General features: G+C 42.3%; 2 protein-coding genes across 2 annotated transcripts; one reads left to right on the plus strand and one right to left on the minus strand.

The window, feature by feature from the left end:
* LOC109223017 (probable protein phosphatase 2C 47) lies at positions 1,041-4,705 on the minus strand. Its single transcript, XM_019387281.1, has 4 exons — positions 4,246-4,705; positions 3,422-3,610; positions 2,565-2,770; positions 1,041-1,721 (listed from the first exon to the last, which is right to left on the minus strand). The coding sequence occupies exons 1-4, from the start codon at positions 4,414-4,416 to the stop codon at positions 1,154-1,156; spliced, it is 1,134 nt and encodes a 377-aa protein (XP_019242826.1). The 5' UTR covers positions 4,417-4,705; the 3' UTR covers positions 1,041-1,153.
* On the plus strand, positions 6,954-9,144 carry LOC109220606. Its single transcript, XM_019385069.1, has 3 exons — positions 6,954-7,635; positions 8,776-8,826; positions 8,978-9,144. Exons 1-3 carry the CDS (start codon positions 6,954-6,956, stop codon positions 9,142-9,144), a joined length of 900 nt encoding a protein of 299 aa, XP_019240614.1.

Raw genomic sequence — 21,417 nt, forward strand, 5'->3', positions numbered from 1 at the left:
AATAAATGGATCGGGCTGCACGCCGCAGCGGGTACTAGAGAGTACCGTACTATGTGTTGCATTCCTTTATTTGGCTATCATTTATTTGCTTATCTGTTGTAGCATTTTCATGTTTCTACTTCACTAGTTTATTGATTTCATACTACTTGGTTTAAACTGCCGTATTATAGATTACAATGTGTTTATCCAGGATTTCTTATTCTCAGCCTTTATTTATGTTTATTATTCACTGGGTCGGAGTACTCACATTACTCCCTGCACCTTGCGTGCGGATCTTGGTGCACCTGAGGCTGAGTGAGGATTTTCTGTTGAGCAGCGCATATCTGGGAGCATCGAGGTAGCTGCATGGCGTCCGCAGCCCTGATCTCTCCCTTCTATCCTTGTTTTTATTTCGTATTCCCCTAGATTGACATGTATTAGGTTGATAAACCTATATTAGAGGCTCAGACTTGTGACACCGGATCTTTTGGGCTATGTAGTAGTATTGTCATTTGAAATTCCGCACATTTAACTCTTATTTCAGACTTCTATTATGTTGGTTTGGTAATTTAATTGTGTTAGCTAATAATGAACTGTATTATGAATTGGGTTAAGGTTGTTAATTGGTCGGGCTTGCCTAGCAGTGTGTTGGGCGCCATCACGACCGGGGTTGGGATCGTGACAGTTTTGTATAGGACTGCTAGCGCTCTATGTTCCATCACACTTTTTATTTCTTATTTTTATTTTCAATTTTTATTATTACCATAAGTATTGTCCTTCTACTTATTTGTTGTCGCTTACGGTGCTGATATTATTTGGCTGTTTTCTGCTGATGTTACAGATTATCTTTGAGCCGAGGGTCTCCCGGAAACAGCCTCTCTATCCTCAGGAGTAAGGGCTTAGGGTAGGGATAAGGTTTGCATACACTTTACCCTCCCCATACCCCACTTGTGAGATTATTACTGGGTTGTTGTTAATTCATTTGGAGTTATTAGGATGATCACACACATTCAAGGAATAGTAACAGTGACAATTGAATAAATCAAAATTGAGTTGTTGGAGGCTCCTTTTCTTTCATATCAACAACAATTAACCATTGCCATGGACAGCAGAAAACTCAGAAAAATCCCTGACAATGTAGTAAGTAGGCTAATTCATCTGTACAAACAGTTGATCAAAATCTGCTTTCTATGTCACTCAAGACACCCTTTATAAGATCCAATCCTTCGGCTGATATGCTCCTCCTCCTCTCAGTTCTTGGTATTTCAATTCGAGGGGGTGGATCGCGAGAGAAGCAGACTACAAGTACAGTTAGATTATCACACGTGTTACGTTTTAGTGCCTCCCTGACAAGCTCCCTCGAGCACCTCTCGGGATCATTATGCAGCATGAGTTCCTTCCTCACGATTGTTACAGCGTACTGGCTACTCATGACATCCCATAAGCCGTCACAGCCCATGATCAAGAACTCGTCCTCTTCGGATAGGATCACCTCTTCCAACTCTGGCTCCGAGCTTAAGGGGCTCTTTGTACCTTCGGAACCCTTTATGTGCCAATCACCAAGAGCTCGTGCAACCGAGAGTTGGCCATTGAGATAACCGTCATAAATGACTCCCCCTAGTTTCTCGATTCGTAATCTTTCAGAATTAGTGTTTGGTTTGTGGTCCTTTGATAATTCTATCGCTCTTCCTCGTTTTCCTAGTACAGCTCGAGAGTCCCCAGCATTCGCAATAACCATGGTCCTGTGAATCACCACAGCAGAAAACAAATAAATGAATGCAAGTTTCCTGTTGTGATAAATGAGAAGGATAAAGGGGATGGAACAATTGATGGATGAATAACTGAGTTATCTAAGTGCATATGTGGCATTGTAAATAAGAACTAGAACTAATCGAGCTATATTTCAAGAATGAGACATATCTGCCTCGACGTTGGATGTAATCTTAAGGCTAAAGCTGATAACAAAAACCCTTCTACATGAAGAACAAAAGGAATCTTTAGGCAGTAATGAAAACTAGGTTGTTAGATTTAACGATTCACACATGGACAAAATATTCATCCAAAGTTAAGAAGAAGCTTAGCCAGGAGATCGCAATGCTTCAAACAAGAACATAGAACGACCTTTTCATCTGTGACTCCGCCATTTTTTCCCCAAATCTGCTTTATTTAATTATAAACGCTCTCCAATTTGATGAACTTTGTCTTTAAGTTTCTGAATGTTTCTCCCTTTTGAACTAAAGCATTCCTGAATTTGATCTAAACATCTATATTGTTTTTCTTTAAAACGAAGAAATCCCCGATGTCCGGTGGCCACAGTTCGAAACTCGGACGGTAATAAGCTCTCTCCCCTCTACTCGTATCTACTTAAATACCTAGCTTTTGATTGCGGCAGGGTCTGAACCCGTGACGTGTGACTAACCCATACATCACACGATGCGCTCTTACCACTAGACCAAAGCCGTATAGGCAGATATGTTTTAGCATATTCAAACTCTTTATAAACAATTTGTTAGGGACAGACACGGCATGGATGCATTATGCTCCTACCAGACATTAGCAATTTAGAAATGTAGGTCATCACTTACCGTCCTAACATAAGTGCGGTCAGAGCAGTTGTTCCAGAGGTATTATCAAGTGATTTTGTATCAGCGAGTGCACTATCAGCTTTCTTAAAAGCATTCCTGATAGCTCTTTTGACCATCGATGGAAAATGCGAATCCTCTACAATGAAGTCTAGGAGATTCTTTTGGGTGAATGACGCAGCATCAACACCACCATGACCATCAAACACCTGAAAGTACTCAAATAAGAACTTATTAGGCAACTTGAATAAACTAAAAGGGTTAACAAGTACCAGGAACTTAAAATTCTTCAAGTAATTATCTTCCAGCTGATAACAACTAGTGAAACCGCGATAACAGTTGCATATCACATCAAAGCCGAAGAGTGTTACTCATGATATCATGCTCACGCTATAATTTTAAAATTACGACTTGTACGTGGATATGGTACAAGATGAAGAAACAGTCAAGTGACATCACATTTTACTCTGTTACAAAGTGACATCCGCATTTTACTCGTTCCAGGTGCTAGCGGCCATATTAGTCAAATAGGGTACTTTCAGAGACGGATCCAGGATTTTAAGCTTATGAGTTCCCAAACGATTTCAAATTAATATACGCTAATAATCGGACTAATGAACTGAATTCCAAGCTAAATATTCTTAAAACATAATGGACTTTGTAAAACAAAAACAGGATCTAAACAAAAGTTACTAGGTTCACGTGAACCCGTACCTATTGCAGTAGACCCGCCCCTGGGTACTTTGTTTTTCTAAAAAAGGGTATTTTCACATTTTGTATGAATAGTTTCCAACAAAATATATGTGGACTTTAGTCTTTTCTCAAAAGGTACAGTTTGGAATAAATTAAAGGTTACTGACCCCATAAAATGCCCCCGGAGAAAGAAGCCCCTCGGATGCGCCAATGTGTTCCCGCAGGTCATCGATACAGATATGCTCGTCTTCCATGTATGGTTTTGGTCCCATCTCAGAATAGCTTCCTGAGCGAAAGATGGGAACGTATCCTGAATCGTCACTTGGTGATGATTTAAGAGCAAGAATTTGTGAATCCTAGGTATTTCATAAATCAAAGATAAATTTTCAATTAGCAAACTCATAAACACATGACTGCATATAAGATGCTTCTCCAGCTAAACAATCTATATGGCTACAAGCTTGCAGAAGCTGCAGTGTGCACAAATTGACAGCTACAACAACAACATACCCAGTATAATCTCACAAGTGGGGTCTGGGGAGCGTGTACGCAGACCTTACCCCTATTTGGGGCACAAATTGACAGCTGAAGGAGAATAAAAAAGGAAATGTTCAATGAAAACAAATGAGGATTCATATAGATAATTATAGTGCTAGCTTGGGACAAGCTGTGCTTACATGGAGCAACATGGACAATAAGGATTCATATAGCCGACCCCAACTTGCTTGAGATTGAGGCGTTATTGTTGTTTATTTCAGATCTTCTTTATTATACCTCTTTTTACTAGTAAGAAACTAGAAATCAGGTGTATCACTAATGATAGTGAAACCAGTGCCTATAGCATATGCATTTTGCTCCTTTTATGCCCTACTACATAAGCTCCTGGATATCTTGCTCTAGCTTCTAAATTTAGGTCATAAAATGTACAAAAACAGATCATGTTAAGCAAGGAATTCTTCTTATATGAATTGTTAAGTGTAAATTGACTCACCAATGCAGAAGCAGTAGCTGCCAAGGTAGCTTGGCTGATACAATGCCGCATCCCTGTTGGTGGCTTCCCTATATTTAAGTGGCTTGAATGACCACATTCCTCTTGATGATTTTCTGATATATTTTCCATTTCTCCATTACAGGGTAACACATTTGTGCTTGGAGCCATCATTTCTTTCTAATTCACTCCATCCAAATTAAAATACAATAAATTATTAAAATGGCCTTGTTTGTATTTATTATTTGAGGCAATTACTACCAGCTGTGCAACTGTTCCAAGAACACAAAGTATATGAATTTGATCGACCAACCTTGGGATTTTACAATGATGTCACACATGCAAAGCTTTTTCCCTACTTTATACAAAAATTCAGAGAAAAGATAAGATTAGAACAAGAAGAAAAAGTGAAAGAAAATTAGAGGGTAATTAGGCATGTGTAGTTGTAGGAAAATTAGAGGAACCTTAATTAAAATGTATGGAGTGTGGAAATAGGGGGGAGTGGCGATCCCAGGTTTGAGGTTTGAAGGGCGTATTTGTAGGTTGAGAGATCGGAAGATTGAGTTACTTCCACGTGGGACAGAGACTCGATGGCAGGTATTTTAGTTGACACCATCATACCCTTGTATTTGGTCACATGACTCCCCCAAGAATCTATTTTAGTTGACACCTTGCCCTTTTTCCTTTTTAGAACCAAAAAGGATCCCCATGCTACAAGTTTACCATCTCGGAGTTAAAAGGATATTATTGTAAGGGTCCAAATTTGGCAACTACGATAGTAACCAAGTAAGACGAGGAACGAGGTTATTATGACGCAACGTCTGATGGTCGTCGTGATAAAGGATGACGACCAAGAGCGGTCAGTCGAAACGAGATGTTAACGGTAGTTTAAACGTAGGGGGAGACAGTAAGAATATGCTTTTTGAATATTCTTTATGTTGTACTTTTTAGGGTTTCTTGGGAGATTGTCCCTTATAAATAGGAAGAGTTAGCAAAGAAAAAGGGATTCCAAACAAGAGACAAAAGAACACTTTGTAAAAGATTTGTCTGAGAGAATATACTAGAAAGGCCTTATTCATTGATTGCATTACTAAATTATACATCGTTGTTCTACATTGTCAAGGTCCAAAGATTACTCAATCATCTCATATCTCTTTTCGTTCCACATTGTTATCAAGAGAAGAAGCTTTCCGAAAGATCTCAATAATTGGGTAGCAACTTCCCATGATTACGTCGATTGCGTTTACTTAAATTGATTGCACATTTAAGTTGTTGCATTTCTGAGCATTTAATCGACTCAAACATATCGACTAACGTCTTTCATTTTGTCTATTCTATCTATCATTTGGTCTAGATTTATTATCCTTAACTAAGATTCACTCCTCTTCTCATCATTAATTGATTTAATCAAAAGGTTTAATACGTTTTGGTCAAACAATTTGGCGCCGTCTGTGGGGAGTTCTTTAGTTAAAATTTTAGTTTCATCTAGATCATAAAAAGGGATAGCCATCTTTCCCTAGCTTTGCATAAACTAACAATGGCAGGAAAAAGAGATGCAAGGTTAAAAGTGATAGCGGGTGTCACAACCAACATCCTGGACACCATCAACGAAGACGGTAGGGAAGACAATGAAAACGCGACACCAAACGCTACACTTAGGACAGACGCTTCGCCTCCCCCATGCGAAAGCGTAACTGCTTCGCGCGAAAAGGAAGCCTCCACGTTTACAACAGGAGAGGCACCACCGGCGGTAAAAAGACTACTGGAAGAATGGCTAACAAACACTCTGAACAACATAGTGGATAAACCCGCTCAAAGGGAGAATAGATACGTTGCGCACGTAGATGTCACGACAATCGCTGGCGAACAAGATGCCCCCCGAACAGGTAACACTCATGCCACTGATGATGCAGGTAATGACGCACTCGTAGCCATTCTAAAGAAAGTGGAGGAAATGGAAAATGAGAACAAGGCACTCCGTGACCAGATGAAGGAGCATCAAGAAAGGGTCGATAAAATACCAGGCTCCCCAAAGTTGTTACCAAAACGGGACGTCGGTCGATTCATTGAGCAACCGTACAACGAGAAAGCAGCCCCCCACGCCATACCTAAAACCTTCAAAATGCCACCATACTTGAAAATATATGACTACAGACCCAGAAGATCATATCATCCACTACGTCACAGCCGTAAAAGGCAACGATCTTTCGAAAGAACAAGTACCATTAGTGCTACTGAAAAAATTCGGCGAAACCCTAACAGGGGGAGCCCTAACCTGGTACTCACAACTACCGCCGCGGTCAATAGCCACGTTCGAGGAAATGGCGGATAAGTTCATCACCGCTCATGCAGGAGCTAAAAAGGCAGAAGCCAGGGTAAATGACATATTCGCCGTTAGGCAGATGACCGGCGAGGGACTCAAGGACTTCCTAGCCCGATTTAACAGGGTGAGAATGAACCTACCGAATGTATCAGAGGGGATGGCGGCAGCGGCCTTCCAGAACGGGTTGAGCAGGCTTGGGTCGAGAGCAACCAGAAAGCTATTAAGTAGGCTCATGAAATACCCTCCCACCACTTTGGAAGAAATCCACAACGCCTACTGCGCCGAGGTAAGGGCCGACGAGGATGATCTCAATGGCCCGATCCAACGGCTAACGTCAGTACAAGCAGAAACAAGGAATGATTGTTGTAATGATGGTCGAAGGGATCAGATGGGTCCCCGCCTCAGCCGAGATAGACATCGGCCCTACATCAGAACATCCATCCCACCTCCCCCACGGAATTCGGATAGGCCTCTTCGGCATACCGCGGCACAGCAAAACAAAAGAGGTATGCCTCCGCTCTTATCTGCTCACAATTTTTGTATTTCCCCCTCAGAGATAGTGTACGCACTGGAGAAGCTCAGCACGAAGGTACAATGGCGGCAAAAGATGAAGTTCGATCCAAGTACTCGGAAGTCGAATGTCCTCTGTGAATTCCACCAGGAACGAGGTCATAAAATCGAGGACTGCATAGGTCTGCGGCAGGAGGTAGTGAGAATGCTAAATCAGGGACACCTGAGAGAACTTATGAGCGTCCGAGGACGAGCCAACTTTGCTCGCGGACGCGAACAATCCCAGGGATCTTCAAAAACGCCCTCTCCCGCTCGTACCATACAAATGATAATCGATGGAGGTGACGGGACAGCAATCAACCATGTAAAATTCACCGTTACACACAAACTCAAACGGTCGATCACTCATAAACGGTATGATGACCTCGAAGATAGTATCATCTTCGACAAGTCAGATACCGACGATTTGTCTTTCCCTCACTACGATGCTCTTGTTATTACTTTATGTATTGCAGACACTGATGTGAAAAGAATAATGGTGGACGACGGAAGAGGCGCGTGTATTATCCATCCTCGAGTCCTCGTACAGATGAGGCTCGAAGATAAAATAATACCGCGTTGCATAACACTAACGGGTTTTAATAATGCAGTCGAGCGAACTTCTGGAGAAATAGTGCTACCTGTCCTAGCCAGAGGAGTCACCCCGGAAACAACATTTCACGTCATGGATCAAGACACAACCAACAACACCATCATAGGGCGCCCATGGATACACTCCATGCGAGTCGTCCTGTCAAGTCTCTACCAAGTAATCAAGTTCCCTACTCCATGGGGAATATTTAGCATCCGGGGCGAACAACGCACCGCACAAGAATGCTATCGCATCGCCTAGGATTGCACACACACCCAACAACTAAAGGGAGCGAAAGCGAAAGCATATCAATTAGCGATATTGGGAACCAAACTCGACGTACCGATGGACGTTATCAAGGATCCCGACATCGTGGAAGCTGCTGAGTTGTTAGCCTGTATGAGTCCGCCAACCTATAGAGTACCTGGTCCTCTATGAGACTGATACGTTGAAAGCAGTAAAGACTGAATGTAAAGGAAGCCAGAGGTTTTTCTACGTGGAAAAATTCCACACAAGGGGATCAAAAAACCACGACCTACACCTGTAGGCTTTAAACTCAACTAACTTGTAATCTACCTATTACAAGCTACTTTGGTAACTCCCTTTTGCAAAGACTTCAAACTAACTTGTGATGCACCACCACAAGCCACTCTCTAACTCTCCTAGTTACAGAGGATTCAACTTATGACTATTCCTAGTCACAACGCAAACTCAAAAGTTTACGGATTTGGTTTGTTCCTAAAGCAGTGCTTCTAAGAAAGCAAAATAGGAATTACAATGTAAAGCAAATAACAAGATTACAACTCAACTATGAATATACATAAGACTTCGTTTAGAAACTGATCCTTAGTGGAGTTGTCTTCTTGTTCTTGACACACCGGTGATTTCAGTGCTGGATGGATGCTTCTTCTTCTTGAGAGAGTATCACTGAAATGCACAAGTTGGTGTGTCATGTACCAGGTTGTTTTATCACAAAGGATATCACAATAGATAGTGGTTTCAACTCTTGGTGTACTTCTTGTCAGTGGGAAGTGACTGCTGCACTGTCTGCACAGCCACTTCTGGGCAGGTGTGTTCCAGCTGGACTTTGTGCTTCTGTCAGGACATATAGATGAACCAGGTTTAGGACATGTCAATGGACCAGGTCCTAGTTGTGTTCCTCTTTTGTAGCAGTTGCTTGATGGACTTTCTTCTGCTACGTTCCAGCTGTGCACTTTGACGTGTACTTTTGTCAGAGAAGTTGTGTTTCTCTTTATCTTGAATGTGTACAGTCACTGACTTGTGCTTTTGTCGGAGAACCCTAATGGACCAGGTCATTGGGTCCCTGTTATGTTCCTCCATGTGGTCGTCCATCCATTTGCTGATGTTCAAGCTTCGACCAGTTCATATGAGATGTGTATCATGTGGAGCAGGTTCTCTATCTGGTTCTTTACGATAAGTTTTTAGATCATCAAAACACAAGAAGCATAAGGTTTGTAAAACCCATCAATTTCCCCCTTTTTGATGATGGCAAACTTAAGTATGGACATCATTTGTTTACAGCATAAATAACCAGACGAGACGTTCCCCCTTAATCTAATTCCCATGCTAGAACTACTTGCAAACAGAACTACACGAAGTAAGTTCCCCCTTAGTACCAGAAGACGTTCCCCCTTAATCTAATTTTCCCCCTTTTGGCATCATTAAAAAGAACAGCTATGTAGAAGAGCACAAGCAGGTAATAAGCATAAAGAAGTCTAACACAGCTAGCTCATGCCTCATATGTGCACACAACATGACACAAAAGAGAAGCCAGAGGAACACAGTGTTGTATATGCAAGAAAAGGGGAGCTGTTTCATTAATGTTTACATTGGACTGAGCAAGTCAGGAGCAGTAATGGTTAAGTTCAACATGCCATCACAAAACAAAAACAAGTAAACACAACTAAAACAGCAGCCACATGAAGTTGGAGCAAATATAGTTAGACACTAAGGAGGATCCTAGGGATCACTAAGGGAGGGAGGCTTGGAGGAAGAGACAACAATGGTTTTGAGAACCAGGTCCAGTCTAGCATTTGCGGCCAGTTGTTCTTCAAGTAGTTGAGCCCGAAGTCTCTCATTTTCCTTTCTTAGTCTAGCAGCCTCCTCATGTACAGAATCAGGTCCCTTAGCTGCTTGGCTAGGCTGAGTTTCTAGAATGGCATTTCGAGCCCTCAGCCTTTGTATTTCCTCGGAGGCTACATTCTGGGCGTTTATCAGCTGAGAAATGGTCGAGATGCTCCCACCAACTTTTTCTATACATTCACATTCTTCTAGAGTGGTCTTGGAGAAGGTCTGCTTGCGTGTGCCTACTCTAGGATTTCCCAAGGGGACCTTGTAGAATCTGAACACTTGAGTGAGGAGAAATCCATAAGGTAATCCATGATTTCCACCCTTAAAATTTGCCATCTTCTGCATATGATCTATCATGATTGCTGGCAAATTGAATGGCACAAACTCATCAAGCGCCTTCATCAGGACCAAATCTGATTTTTTAGCAATGGAGCGCCTCTCAGAGCGGGGTAGGAGTACTTTATTGACCAGTTCAAAGAGAAGCTGGTATTCAGGAAGCAATACCTTCTTATGGACCTGTTCCCCCTGTTGAATAGCTTGCTCTTTCATGATGGCTCTCCGAAAATTTATTCCACAAAGATCCTTAACTGAGGACACACCTTCACACGGAATTTTGAGAATTTTAACCAACGTTGAGGCGTCGAATACGATATCCACTCCATTTACAAACACACGGATGTGATCCACCTTAACAGTAAAAAGCGATGCATAGAAGGTTTGCACTGCATCTTCGTATACCAGAGGCATGCTCCCTTCAAACAGGTGTTCCCATTGTTGAAACTCCACAATCTCCAGAATTTGTCTCATGCCTGCCATCTCCGAAATTGCTGGATCAAATGTTCGGCCCCACAGCACCTTTTGAGTTCTTAACCTCTACCGCCATAGAACACCATCACAGGTCAAGGACTTTAAAGAACCAAGTTCCTTAACGGGTTCCCTCTTTTGTTTGCTAGTCCTTTCAGCAGACTTTCCTTTTCAGCCTACTGCCCCCACAGTATTGTCTTCAGACACTGCTAGCTCAGTTGGACTCCGTTTAGATTTGCAGCTATTTTTCACAGATGACCCTTTCTGTTCTTAGCAATTTCCTTAATTGTCATAGACTGTTGCACTGATGAACCAGGTTCCCTTGAAGCATCTTTGTCTGATCAGCTTACTGACACACTCTTGATGAACTCCTTTGGATTCATTTTCCTCTTTTTCCTTGTCTTGACACTCCTCTTACTTTTCTGCAATGAGGATTCAGAATTCTCTTGCTAAAGTGACCTGGGAATGGGTGATTTTGAGGAGGACTCCAAGAGCTTGGAATGAACAGGAGGTGCAGGAGTGGGTTTGCATGAAAAAGAATCGGGTTCATCGGGAGCCTTTTCTGAGAGTATCTCATGAGCTAACGACTCTAGGAGTGCTGTAGTTCTTATATCTTCTAGGAATGGAATTTCTTCCCCCTGTTATTCAGACAAGAGATATTCTCCTTCATTCATCAATCTCTCAGCAGCTATAGCCATGATGCTATGAGTTGCTTCCTTTTCTGGTGACTCCTTAGGAGTCGCTGATTCCAACATAGATGAGTTCAAATACTGATCAGGATCATCCTCAGGGACTTCTGACACTTGAGGAGTAAAACTTTCTGTGTGGTCCTTGATGAGATCATAGGGTTGACTAGTCATAGGGTTCCCAAGATAATGGTAGACATGATTTATCAGGAATGGAAAAACTATAGGAGTAAAGGAGGAATCAAGAGCGGGGAAGGTGGTAGACGGCGTGAAATAGTGGTGTTCAGGGAATGGTTTCAAAGGTGATAGTGAAGTGGAAGCGGTGCTAATGGTGGTAGAATGACATGATTGTTAAATCGCCATTAGATGAGAGCTTGGTAGATGAGCAAGGAGAGAAAAGAGACAGATAAGAAGAGGATCCTGGTTCTACAAAGGGGATGAAAGTTCATGACTTGCCGTGAGATAGAAGAAGAATTTTATTGAAAAAGAACTGATGATGAGTGGAGAGCGAAACAGGTTCTGAATAGTTTTAAAAATCGCGGTAGATTTGTGGGGAAGTGTTACCGTGCAGAGGAGATGAAGGGATTTGACAGACAAGACATGACACACAGACGCTGAAAAGTCGAGTGATGTGGCAGCTGAGTCACAAAATATTTATATGTTTTTTTTTTTTTAGAAAATGGCATGCAAAATTAAGCACATTACTACTAACCTGGGGTACATGGACTTGATGCCAGAACAAATTTTTTGAATAAGTTTTTTTTTTGGTTGCTCCTCTCTCTTCACCTTTCACACATGTGCCTTTAGCTTCTATGATCGTCATGCGTGTTTACCTACAACGATATTGATGTGAGCTAGGCTTGGTCAGAAAACACTTTAGCTGGTTTACCCGGTGCTGTCTTCCATAACCAACTGATGGCGGATCAGGTTCTTCATTTGGTCCTTGTAACTCCATCTTCACATTTGGTTGATCCAAAGTTCTCTACTTGAGGCTTTGATGCAGATGTCTGAAATTTGGTCTTCTGTTATGCACTCCTTTCCACTGATCAATCCTTTCTTCATTTTGACCCTCAGAAGAGGATTTCACCTCTCAGTGTGTTTGTCATTTCTCTCCAGTCTTCTACACCTTGTTCACTTTGTCATCTTCTTGATTTTGAAGCCTCAGGCATTTCCCAGAGACAGGATTGGTTCATCATATTAATCCTCACGGTTTCTTTCTTGACAGAGGGAGAGTGCCCTATGGAATATTCAATGAACATTTCCTGCCATTTTGTGCTTCCTTTGTTGGAGACCCTGTAGCCTTGTTTTGTGGATTGCACTCTAGAGGAAGTTCTTAGCTCGTACTTTTGCATTGAGCTCCCCAAGCTGACCCTTCCTGTTGTCAAGCACAAGGTATCTTCTTCCAATTTGGCAACTCCTGGTGAGTTTTGATTTAGGAGGCACCTGGTCCGACACCTGTTCTCCCAGTAGAAGGCAATGTTCATTTCTTTTGCCCGGAGTTTCTTGGTGATTCCCTAGACGATGAGCACAGTTCACTTAGCAATTCTTTTAGATCCTTTCTTTCTTTCTGCTACGCCAATTTAGTTATACAATCCTTGGTGTTTAAGAAATTGTGCAAGATTCCTTCTCCTCCTCCTTCATCCCATGATTGTGATTTTCCTCATCGCATTCTCCAATTTAGTAGAAGTGACTGATCTTGCTTCCTTTGTTTATTGATACTACTTGGCTAGTTATCAGATTGATGACAACACCTTTTAGGTCATTCACATAGTGCTTGTCTCTATTCACCTACCAAGAAGAACCTTTTCTACTTTTTCATACACTAAGAATGTACCCTTTATTTTCTTTTCAAGGATACATTCCCTTCCTACAGGGCTTTCAGTGAGAAGAAACTCATGATGCGGGGTGCTTTGAGCATCCACTGTCCATAGTCCATCCAGTCTGCTTCCTCTCACTGCTCCCTGCACATACACATCAGGGGTTAGATTTAGGAACCCAAACTAGTTTGGGTCCCTTGTTACTATAAAAAGGATGAATGAGGGACTTCTTGGTCCATGCAGGCAGCATCCGCTTTTGCGAGTGGTACCTAATCCTTTGCTCGTAGTCACTCTATCAGTAAATGCTTTGTTCTTCTGAGCAGCCTGAACCCTGGCCTGGCAATTTTCTTTAAAATGCCCATTGTTTCCGCAGTGGGTACACAGCCAGTTATCAGGTACAATGACATACTTGTTGTGTGGGTTGTAGGGAGTTTTCTCCCTTTGGAACCCGATGCCCTGCTTGTTCCCACTATTGTTGAGATACATGGCAATGACTGCATCTGAGGACCAGGTCCATTTCAAGGATTTTTCAATATCATTTCTTACTTTCTCCAACTCAGCTTGGAGTTGCTGATTTCTCTCGCGTTCATTGCAAAGACAGGTTTTTACAGCAGTTAACTCCTTTTCGAGTAGGATGTGCGACTCGCTGCCTACTTCCTTCCCTTTCCCAGGAGTTACATTCCTATGTTATCTATTGAGTCTCTCAATAGTTTCCTCTAGATCAGTGCATATCACTAGAAGGTCATCTCTTTCCTCCTCAGTGGAGGCAATGTTTTCTAAGGAGTGCTTCTTATTGCAAAGACCTTCTATTGTTTCTTTTAGATCAACGACTACTACCATCAGATCGTCTCTCTCATTCTCCACACTGGTTATTTTTTCATTCAGGGCCTCCTTCTCTAATTCAAGATTAGCTATGGTTTCATTTAAGTCCACTACACAGACTACTAGATCATCTCTAGATTGCTCTGCCTCTCCTAGTTCTGTGGTCAGTATCTCCTTATTATTTACAAGGCTATAATAGGCATCAATTAGGACATTAGATAAAGATCTTAGCTTCTTGGAAGAGTAGGATTTCAGATTTCTCTAAACATCCCTGAAGTTTACCTCATCGTCTTCATCTTCTTCATCATCATCGTCTGACTGGGCCATCAGCGCGAACAGTGAATCATACTTCCTTGCTTCAGTTTCCACTGCCATCATGGAACTGTTTTCTGCATCTGATTCCCTTTCAAATTCACTTGAGGAGTCTCCCCAAGCAGCAAGAGCCTGCTTGACGATATTGTGTGCAGCTCTTTTTCGATTGAATCTCTTCTCTGGAACCAGGTTCCCTTTTCCCGCTTTGTCAGGATTTTACTTGTACTGCTCCTGTTTCGCGAGAGGGCAGTCCTTGATGAAATGCCCTGGCTTTCCACATCCGTGACAGAGATCGTTGTTCCTTGTTTTACTTGAACTGCCCCACTTTGGTATGCCACCATTTCTTCGAACCATTTTTTGAAGTCTCTTCGTAAGATAGGCCATGTCACTATCTTCATCACTTGAGTCACTCCTTTCAGCCTTAAGCACCAGGTTCTTTTCCTTTTTAGGCTTTCTTCTTTCACTGTCTTTCTTTCTTTTCATCTCGTATGTTTTCAGATTACCAACCAACTCATCCATGGTCAGAGTCTGTAGATCTTTAGCTTTAGTGATGGAATTTACCTTACTTTCCCAAGATCCAGGTAGAACACTGAAAATTTTCCTTACAAGCTTGTTTCTGGGAATGACATCTCTAAGTGAGTGAAGCTCATTTATGATGGAGGTGAATCAGGTGTGCATATCTTGTATGGACTTATCATCCTTCATCCTGAATAGCTCGTATTCAGTGGTGAGCATATCAATCTTGGATTTTTTGACTTGAGTGGTTTCCTCGTGTGCAGTTTGTAAGGCTTCCCATATTTCTTTGGCAGTATCGCAAGCTGATACTCTGTTGTACTCATCAGGTCCTATGCCACACATCAAGATTTTCTTGGCACGATAGTTCTTTTCTACAGCTTTTTTGTCAATGTCGTTGTACTCTCTTCGTCCTTTGGGCACCAATGGTCCTGCTTCTTCAAGTTTCTTCATGGGAACATGTGGACCATCACAAATGATGTCCCACAGTTCTGAATCTTCAGCCATTATGAAGTCATGCATCCGAGTCTTCCACCATCCGTAGTATTGACCATTGAATCTGGAGGTCTATAGGTTGATTGTCCTTCTTCAAAGCTTGGTGGAGCAGCCATTTAGAATCATTCCTAGGTGTTAGCCTGATAGGAAGAACCTGCTCTGATACCAATTGTTAGCCTGTATTAGTCTGCCAACCTATAGAGTACCTGGTCCTCTACGAGTCTGATACGTTGAAAGCGGTAAAGACTGAATGTAAAGGAAGCCAGAGGTTTTTCTACGTGGAAAAATCCCACACAAGGGGATCAAAAAACCACGACCTACACCAGTAGGCTTTAAACTGAACTAACTTGTAATCTACCTATTACAAGCCACTTTGCAAACTCCCTTTTGCAAAGACTTCAAACTAACTTGTGATGCACCACCACTAGCCACTCTCTAACTCTCCTAGTTATAGAGGATTCAACTTATGACTATTCCTAGTCACAACGCAAAATCAAAAGTTTACGGATTTGGTTTGTTCCTAAGACAGTGCTTCTAAGAAAGCAAAATAGGTATTACAATGTAAAGCAAATAACAAGATTACAACTCAACTATGGATATACATAGGACTTCGTTTAGAAACTAATCCTTAGTGGAGTTGTCTTCTTGTTCTTGACACACCGGTGATTTTCAGTGCTGGATGGATGCTTCTTCTTCTTGAGAGAGTATCACTGAAATGCACAAGTTGGTGTGTCATGCACCAGGTTGTTTTATCACAAAGGATATCACAATGGATAGTGGTGTCAACTCTTGGTGTACTTCTTGTCAGTGGGAAGCGACTGCTGCAATATCTGCACAGCCACTTCTGGGCAGGTGCGTTCCAACTGGACTTTGTGCTTCTGTTAGGACATACAGATGAACCAGGTTTAGGACATGTCAATGGACCAGGTCCTAGTTGTGTTCCTCTTCTGTAACAGTTGCTTGATGGACTTTCTTCTGCTGCGTTCCAGTTGTGCACTTTGACCTGTACTTTTGTCAGAGAAGTTGTGTTTCTCTTTATCTTGAATGTGTACAGTCGCTGACTTGTGCTTTTGTCGAAGAACCCTAATGGACCAGGTCATCGGGTCCCTGTTGTGTTCCTCCATGTGGTCGTCCATCCATTTGCTGATGTTCAAGCTTCGACCAGTTCATATGAGACGTGTATCCTGTGGAGCAGGTTCTCTATCTGGTTCTTTACGATAAGTTTGTTAGATCATCAAAATACAAGAAGCATAAGGTTAAGTAAAACCCATCACGAGTCAACCATAGAAGATCTCGATCTCGTCCAACTAGACGACAACGACAGCACAAAAAAGGCTTACATCGGGCACAACCTCTCACAACCAAGTAAGTTTCATAAATTCTTAACTGACAGTGCCGATTTGTTTGCCTTCTCCTATTCAGATATGCCAGGCATCCCAAAAGACATCGCCACACACAAATTGAATGTCGACCCTCTCTATCCACCAGTGCAGAAAATGAGGAGAAAGTTCAATGCCGCAATTAACGAAGCCGTCAATGAAGAAGTTGATAAGCTGCTCGCCAAAGGCTCCGTCCGAGAGTCAAAATATCCCTAGTGGGTCACCAATGTGGTCATGGTGAAGAGGAAAAATGGAAAGTGACGGATGTGCGTTGATTTCATGGACCTAAATAAGGCATGCCCAAAAGAATTATTTCCATTGCCACATATCGACCAGCTCATCGACGCAACAGCGGGACACGAGTTGCTAAGCTTCTAAGATGCCTACTCGGGTACAACCAGATCCTCATGGAGGAAGAGGACCAAGAGAAAACTACTTTTATCACTCACCAGGGAACGTATTGCTACAAAGTTATGCCGTTCGGACTAAAGAATGCGGGGGCGACATACCAAAGGTTAGTCACCAAGATGTTCAAAGATCAACTTGGAAAAACAATGGAGGTCTACATCGAGGACATGTTGGTGAAATCGAAAAGGAAAGAGGACCACATCGATCACCTGAAGGAAGCCTTCGACATTCTGAGGCGGTACGACATGAAACTAAACCCCGAAAAATGGGCCTTCGGCATGACCTCGAGCAAATTTCTCGATTTCCTGGTATCACAAAGTGGCATCGAGGTCAATCCAGACCAGTTCAAGGCCATCGAAGGAATACCCGAAATGTTAACCAGCAAAAAGCAGGTATAAAAATTGACGGGTCGGATAGCCGCTGTCAAGGTTCATCTCGCGGTCATCGGACAGATGCCACAAATTTTTTAATGTGCTAAAGAAAGACAACGGGCTCCAGTGGAATTCAGAGTGTGACACCCTGAGAAAACTAAAAACATAATTGTGCTCACTACCATTACTCGCCAAGGCAAATCCAGGCGAATGCCTCCTTGTCTACCTAGTCGTCTCCAAAGTCGCGGTAAGCGCGCGTCTGGTCCGCGAAAACAAAGGTACGCAATCTCCAATTTATTATATCAGCAAAACCTTAATTGGCGCCTCAACGAGGTATCCCCACCTTGAAAAATTGGCTCTGGAATTGTTCATAGCTTCATGGAAGCTTAGACCATATTTTCAATGTCACCCCATAAAGATGGTGACGACCTTCCCCCTTAGGAGCATCCTGCACAAACCCGAACTGTCGGGTAGATTGGCCAAATGGGCCATAGAATTGAGCGAGCACAATATAACATATCAGCCGCGAACTGCAATAAAATCGCAAGTACTCGCCGATTTTGTCGCCGACTTCAGTGCAGAAATATTGTCCGAGGTCGAGCAAGAAGCGCATCGCACCTCCCCTAGACGACCCGACCTCTAGGTCCTCTACACCGATGGCGCATCAAATGCGTCGGGGTCCGGACTGGGACTCGTACTTGAAGTCCCAACAGGCGAAGTGATTCGCCAATCCATACGGTGTCTCGAAATGACTAACAATGAGGCCGAGTATGAGGCCGTAATTGTGATGTTATAAACGTCAATACCACACAAGAGGGGGGGTGATTTGTGTGGTACCTAATTTTCGCGTTAGAAGAACCTGGTTCTTCTAAGTGTTCTAACTACAGCAGTTTGCGGAATAATAAATGCTGAAAGTAAAGTGCACAGAGATTTTTACGTGGAAAACACCTGGCTCAAAAGGTGAAAAAACCACGACCTACTACTCAGTAGGATTTTCCAAAACTCCACTAAAATCACTGAGCCAAAAACTGCATTTACAAAACTCTTTGTAAACCTAAGGATTAACTCTAATCCCAGTGTAGCACACAGCCTCAACTGTTGCGACACTTTCAAGTTAACTCTAACTTGAATACTAAATATACCTATTACAATTGCTTCTATGAAAGCTGAAAGGTACAATATGAAAACCTACTACAATTGAACTAGACTTAGAATAAACACAATGATGAAACTGGTTCTTCTATCTTAGTTCATGTAGCTTCATACGTGCACACTTGTATCTCGCATATGTTGCTTGCAAATCAGACTTGATCTTTTTGCTCTCAAATATGCTTAACTTCTGCTTATGTGCAATCACCTGTAAAAGAGAACAATCGTTATATTTATAGAGTTAGTAATCAGAGTTTGATAAGAACTCGAATTGTGGATCCTTTGACAATTCGAGTCCAAGAACAACTCTAACTCCTACTCCATATCCTTGATCTGGATATAATTCTCTTTTCATAAGGAGACTTCAACTCCTTATCCTATATGCAATCTTTTCGATCAATTCAGAAGATATTGTTGCTGATCCTTGAGACTTATCTTCTTCACGCGTATGTCACATGTGTAAGCATATCAATACTGTGTCTCACATGATGGACCTGGTTCATGACTGAGTTTATTTTGTCAATCTTCAAAACTTCATCTGAACTTGGGCCAACAAATTCCCCCTTTTTGATGATGACAAACTCTGTGCTTTTACTGATTATAGAACCTGTGGAACTCAGTTAAAATATCATCACTTACTTATCATTAAGGGCCAGATTTAATTAGGTCATAAACATCACTGTTCAGAAAATAGACACAATTTCTTTTACAGCACAATATCTTCCCACTTTTGGCATCATCGAAAAGTTGCATAAATATGTGAATCCCAAAATATTAATCATTACTCATGGCCACTGGGGCAACTGCAAGTGAAAGCATGCTTTAGATAATCAAAAATCAACTTGACAAGAATAACTATTAAGATCAGAATTAACAAAAAGCAAGAAAAGCTGCATTCATTGATTAGCAAGGTGTTTCTACAATGCAGTCCACAAGAAGAAAAACAAAATTACCAAACCATGAGCAAAAGAAAATAAACAACTAAAATCCCAAACTATGTCACTGAGGGGGTCTAGACTGGTGCACACTAGGACAGAATATCTAAGGCTTAGAAGAGCTGGAGGGTTGGGTTTGTAGCAGATTGAGCATCTGTTGAAGCATGCTCTCATTTTTCTCCTTCTCCTTAGCAAGTTCAGCTCTCAACCCATTCATTTCTCCCTCCAATTCAGCAACTCTGACCTGAAGCCTTGCTATCTCAGCGTCTTTTGCCCCAACCTCCTGAACTAAGGCTCTGACCTTGCTATTCACAGGAGTTTTTACTGAAGAACCAGGTTCAACTGGAGCTGTACTGAGCATATAATCACAAGCTTAAAGGGTTTTGCTGCCAAAATGCTCTTTGCTCGAAGCCATTTCCCACTTTTTCAGGGGAACATTCAATCTTTCAAGTACAGTTGTCAAGATAAATCCATAGGGAATGGCATGAGCTTTTGAGCCATTGAGTACCCTTTCAAGCAGCTTTACAATAAAGGCAGGCCAGTTGATCTGCTTCCCTTCATTCAGGCATTGCATAAGAACCAGATCCATATAATTTGCTGTATGCCTTCTTTCCTGTCTGGGTAGAAGGCATTTGTTGACAAATTCAAAAAGCACTTTGTGGTCTGGCCTCATTTCACTTTTCTGAACTGCCCTGGCCTCAGGTACCTCTTCATCTGTTGTGGTGTCACAAAAGTTCCTTGTGATCTGAAGATCAGTAGGCAACCCATCCAGGCAAGGCCACCTCTGCCTTGTATAATCATCATATCCCTCACTAGGGATGTCTAGAATCTTGCCCAGCTTTGCAGCATTGAACTTTACTTTGACACCTTTCACTGTGCTAGTCACCAGCCCATTCTTCACTGTCCCATTTGCCATAAACTCTACAAGTTCATTCCTGGCCAATTTTCCATCCATATGAAGAACCATGTCCTTCCAGCCCTGTGCTTCTAGTGCAGTCAGAAGCCTTATCATACCTGGCTCCTCCAGGTCCTTGAGTAGTCTCCCTTTCAGAATTTTCCTCTTGCCAAACATGGCATATCTGTCCTGTTCCTTCTCTGACTCATCTCCTTCATCCTCACTCCATTCATCATCTTCTTCAGCAATTTTCACTTGTTTTCCTTTTGCAGCTGACCTTGTTCTCTTGGCAAGAACAGGTTCAACAGGTACTGGCTTGGAGGGCTTCTTGGCAGAAGTCCTGGTTCCCTTTGATTTGGTAGTGGGAACTTCCACAGTAGTACTACTTTCTAGCCAAGGCCATCTCTGCCTTGGCTAGATAGGTGATAGCCTCCGAGCTTTCACCTATCTTTGCTTTCCCTTTCTCTTTCCTCTTTTTCTTACTTTCTTCTAAAGCCTTCTTCAATTCTGCTTCACTTTCCTGACCCTACTTCTAGTAGCTCTAATCCTAGGAGTAGACTTGGGTGGTGATTGTTTGCTTTTCTTGGTTGGTTTGGATGCAGCAGGGGTCTTTTGTGAGGAAGCCTTGCGTTTCTTTGGGTCATAGCTGGCCCCCACTTTCTTCAACAAGTCAGCCAAACTCTCTTCATCAGATGAACCAGGTTCATCTTGTTGTTTACTCAGATTAATCAACACCTCAGCAGCCTCACCTGGACCACTTCCCCCTGACTTCGAGACTCCTTCTTCCCCACACCCACATATGGCTAAAGGTTCCTTCTTCTTTTTCTTCCTCATTTTCCCAGAATCAGTCCCACCTACATCTCTAGCAGCCCCTATCAGAACAAATCGATTTTCCTCCCTTTTAACTACATCAGAAAAAACATAGCAAGATTTTACCTCTCTTTGTGTTTCTTGAGTTTTGGCCTGTTCAGAAGACCCAGGTTCATCTCCTTCACTGGTGGAGATGTAATCATCAGATTCAGAGCTAGAGTTGG

The sequence above is a fragment of the Nicotiana attenuata genome, chromosome 2 (genome assembly GCF_001879085.1).
Source record: "Nicotiana attenuata strain UT chromosome 2, NIATTr2, whole genome shotgun sequence".
NCBI classification, from domain to species: domain Eukaryota; kingdom Viridiplantae; phylum Streptophyta; class Magnoliopsida; order Solanales; family Solanaceae; genus Nicotiana; species Nicotiana attenuata.

What these genes read in the sequence shown, in the direction of transcription:
- LOC109223017 (XM_019387281.1), bottom strand. Translation starts at nt 4,416, where the DNA reads ATGATGGCTCCAAGCACAAATGTGTTACCCTGTAATGGAGAAATGGAA. An exon ending in CTCCGGGGGCATTTTATGGG is followed by an intron (nt 2,771 to 3,421) that starts GTCAGTAACCTT and finishes GAGTACTTTCAG; the next exon opens with GTGTTTGATGGTCATGGTGG. An exon ending in ACCGCACTTATGTTAGGACG is followed by an intron (nt 1,722 to 2,564) that starts GTAAGTGATGAC and finishes GGTGATTCACAG; the next exon opens with GACCATGGTTATTGCGAATG.
- LOC109220606 (XM_019385069.1), top strand. Translation starts at nt 6,954, where the DNA reads ATGGGTCCCCGCCTCAGCCGAGATAGACATCGGCCCTACATCAGAACA. An exon ending in GGACGACGGAAGAGGCGCGT is followed by an intron (nt 7,636 to 8,775) that starts GTATTATCCATC and finishes ACTTCTGGGCAG; the next exon opens with GTGTGTTCCAGCTGGACTTT. An exon ending in AGGACATATAGATGAACCAG is followed by an intron (nt 8,827 to 8,977) that starts GTTTAGGACATG and finishes GAATGTGTACAG; the next exon opens with TCACTGACTTGTGCTTTTGT.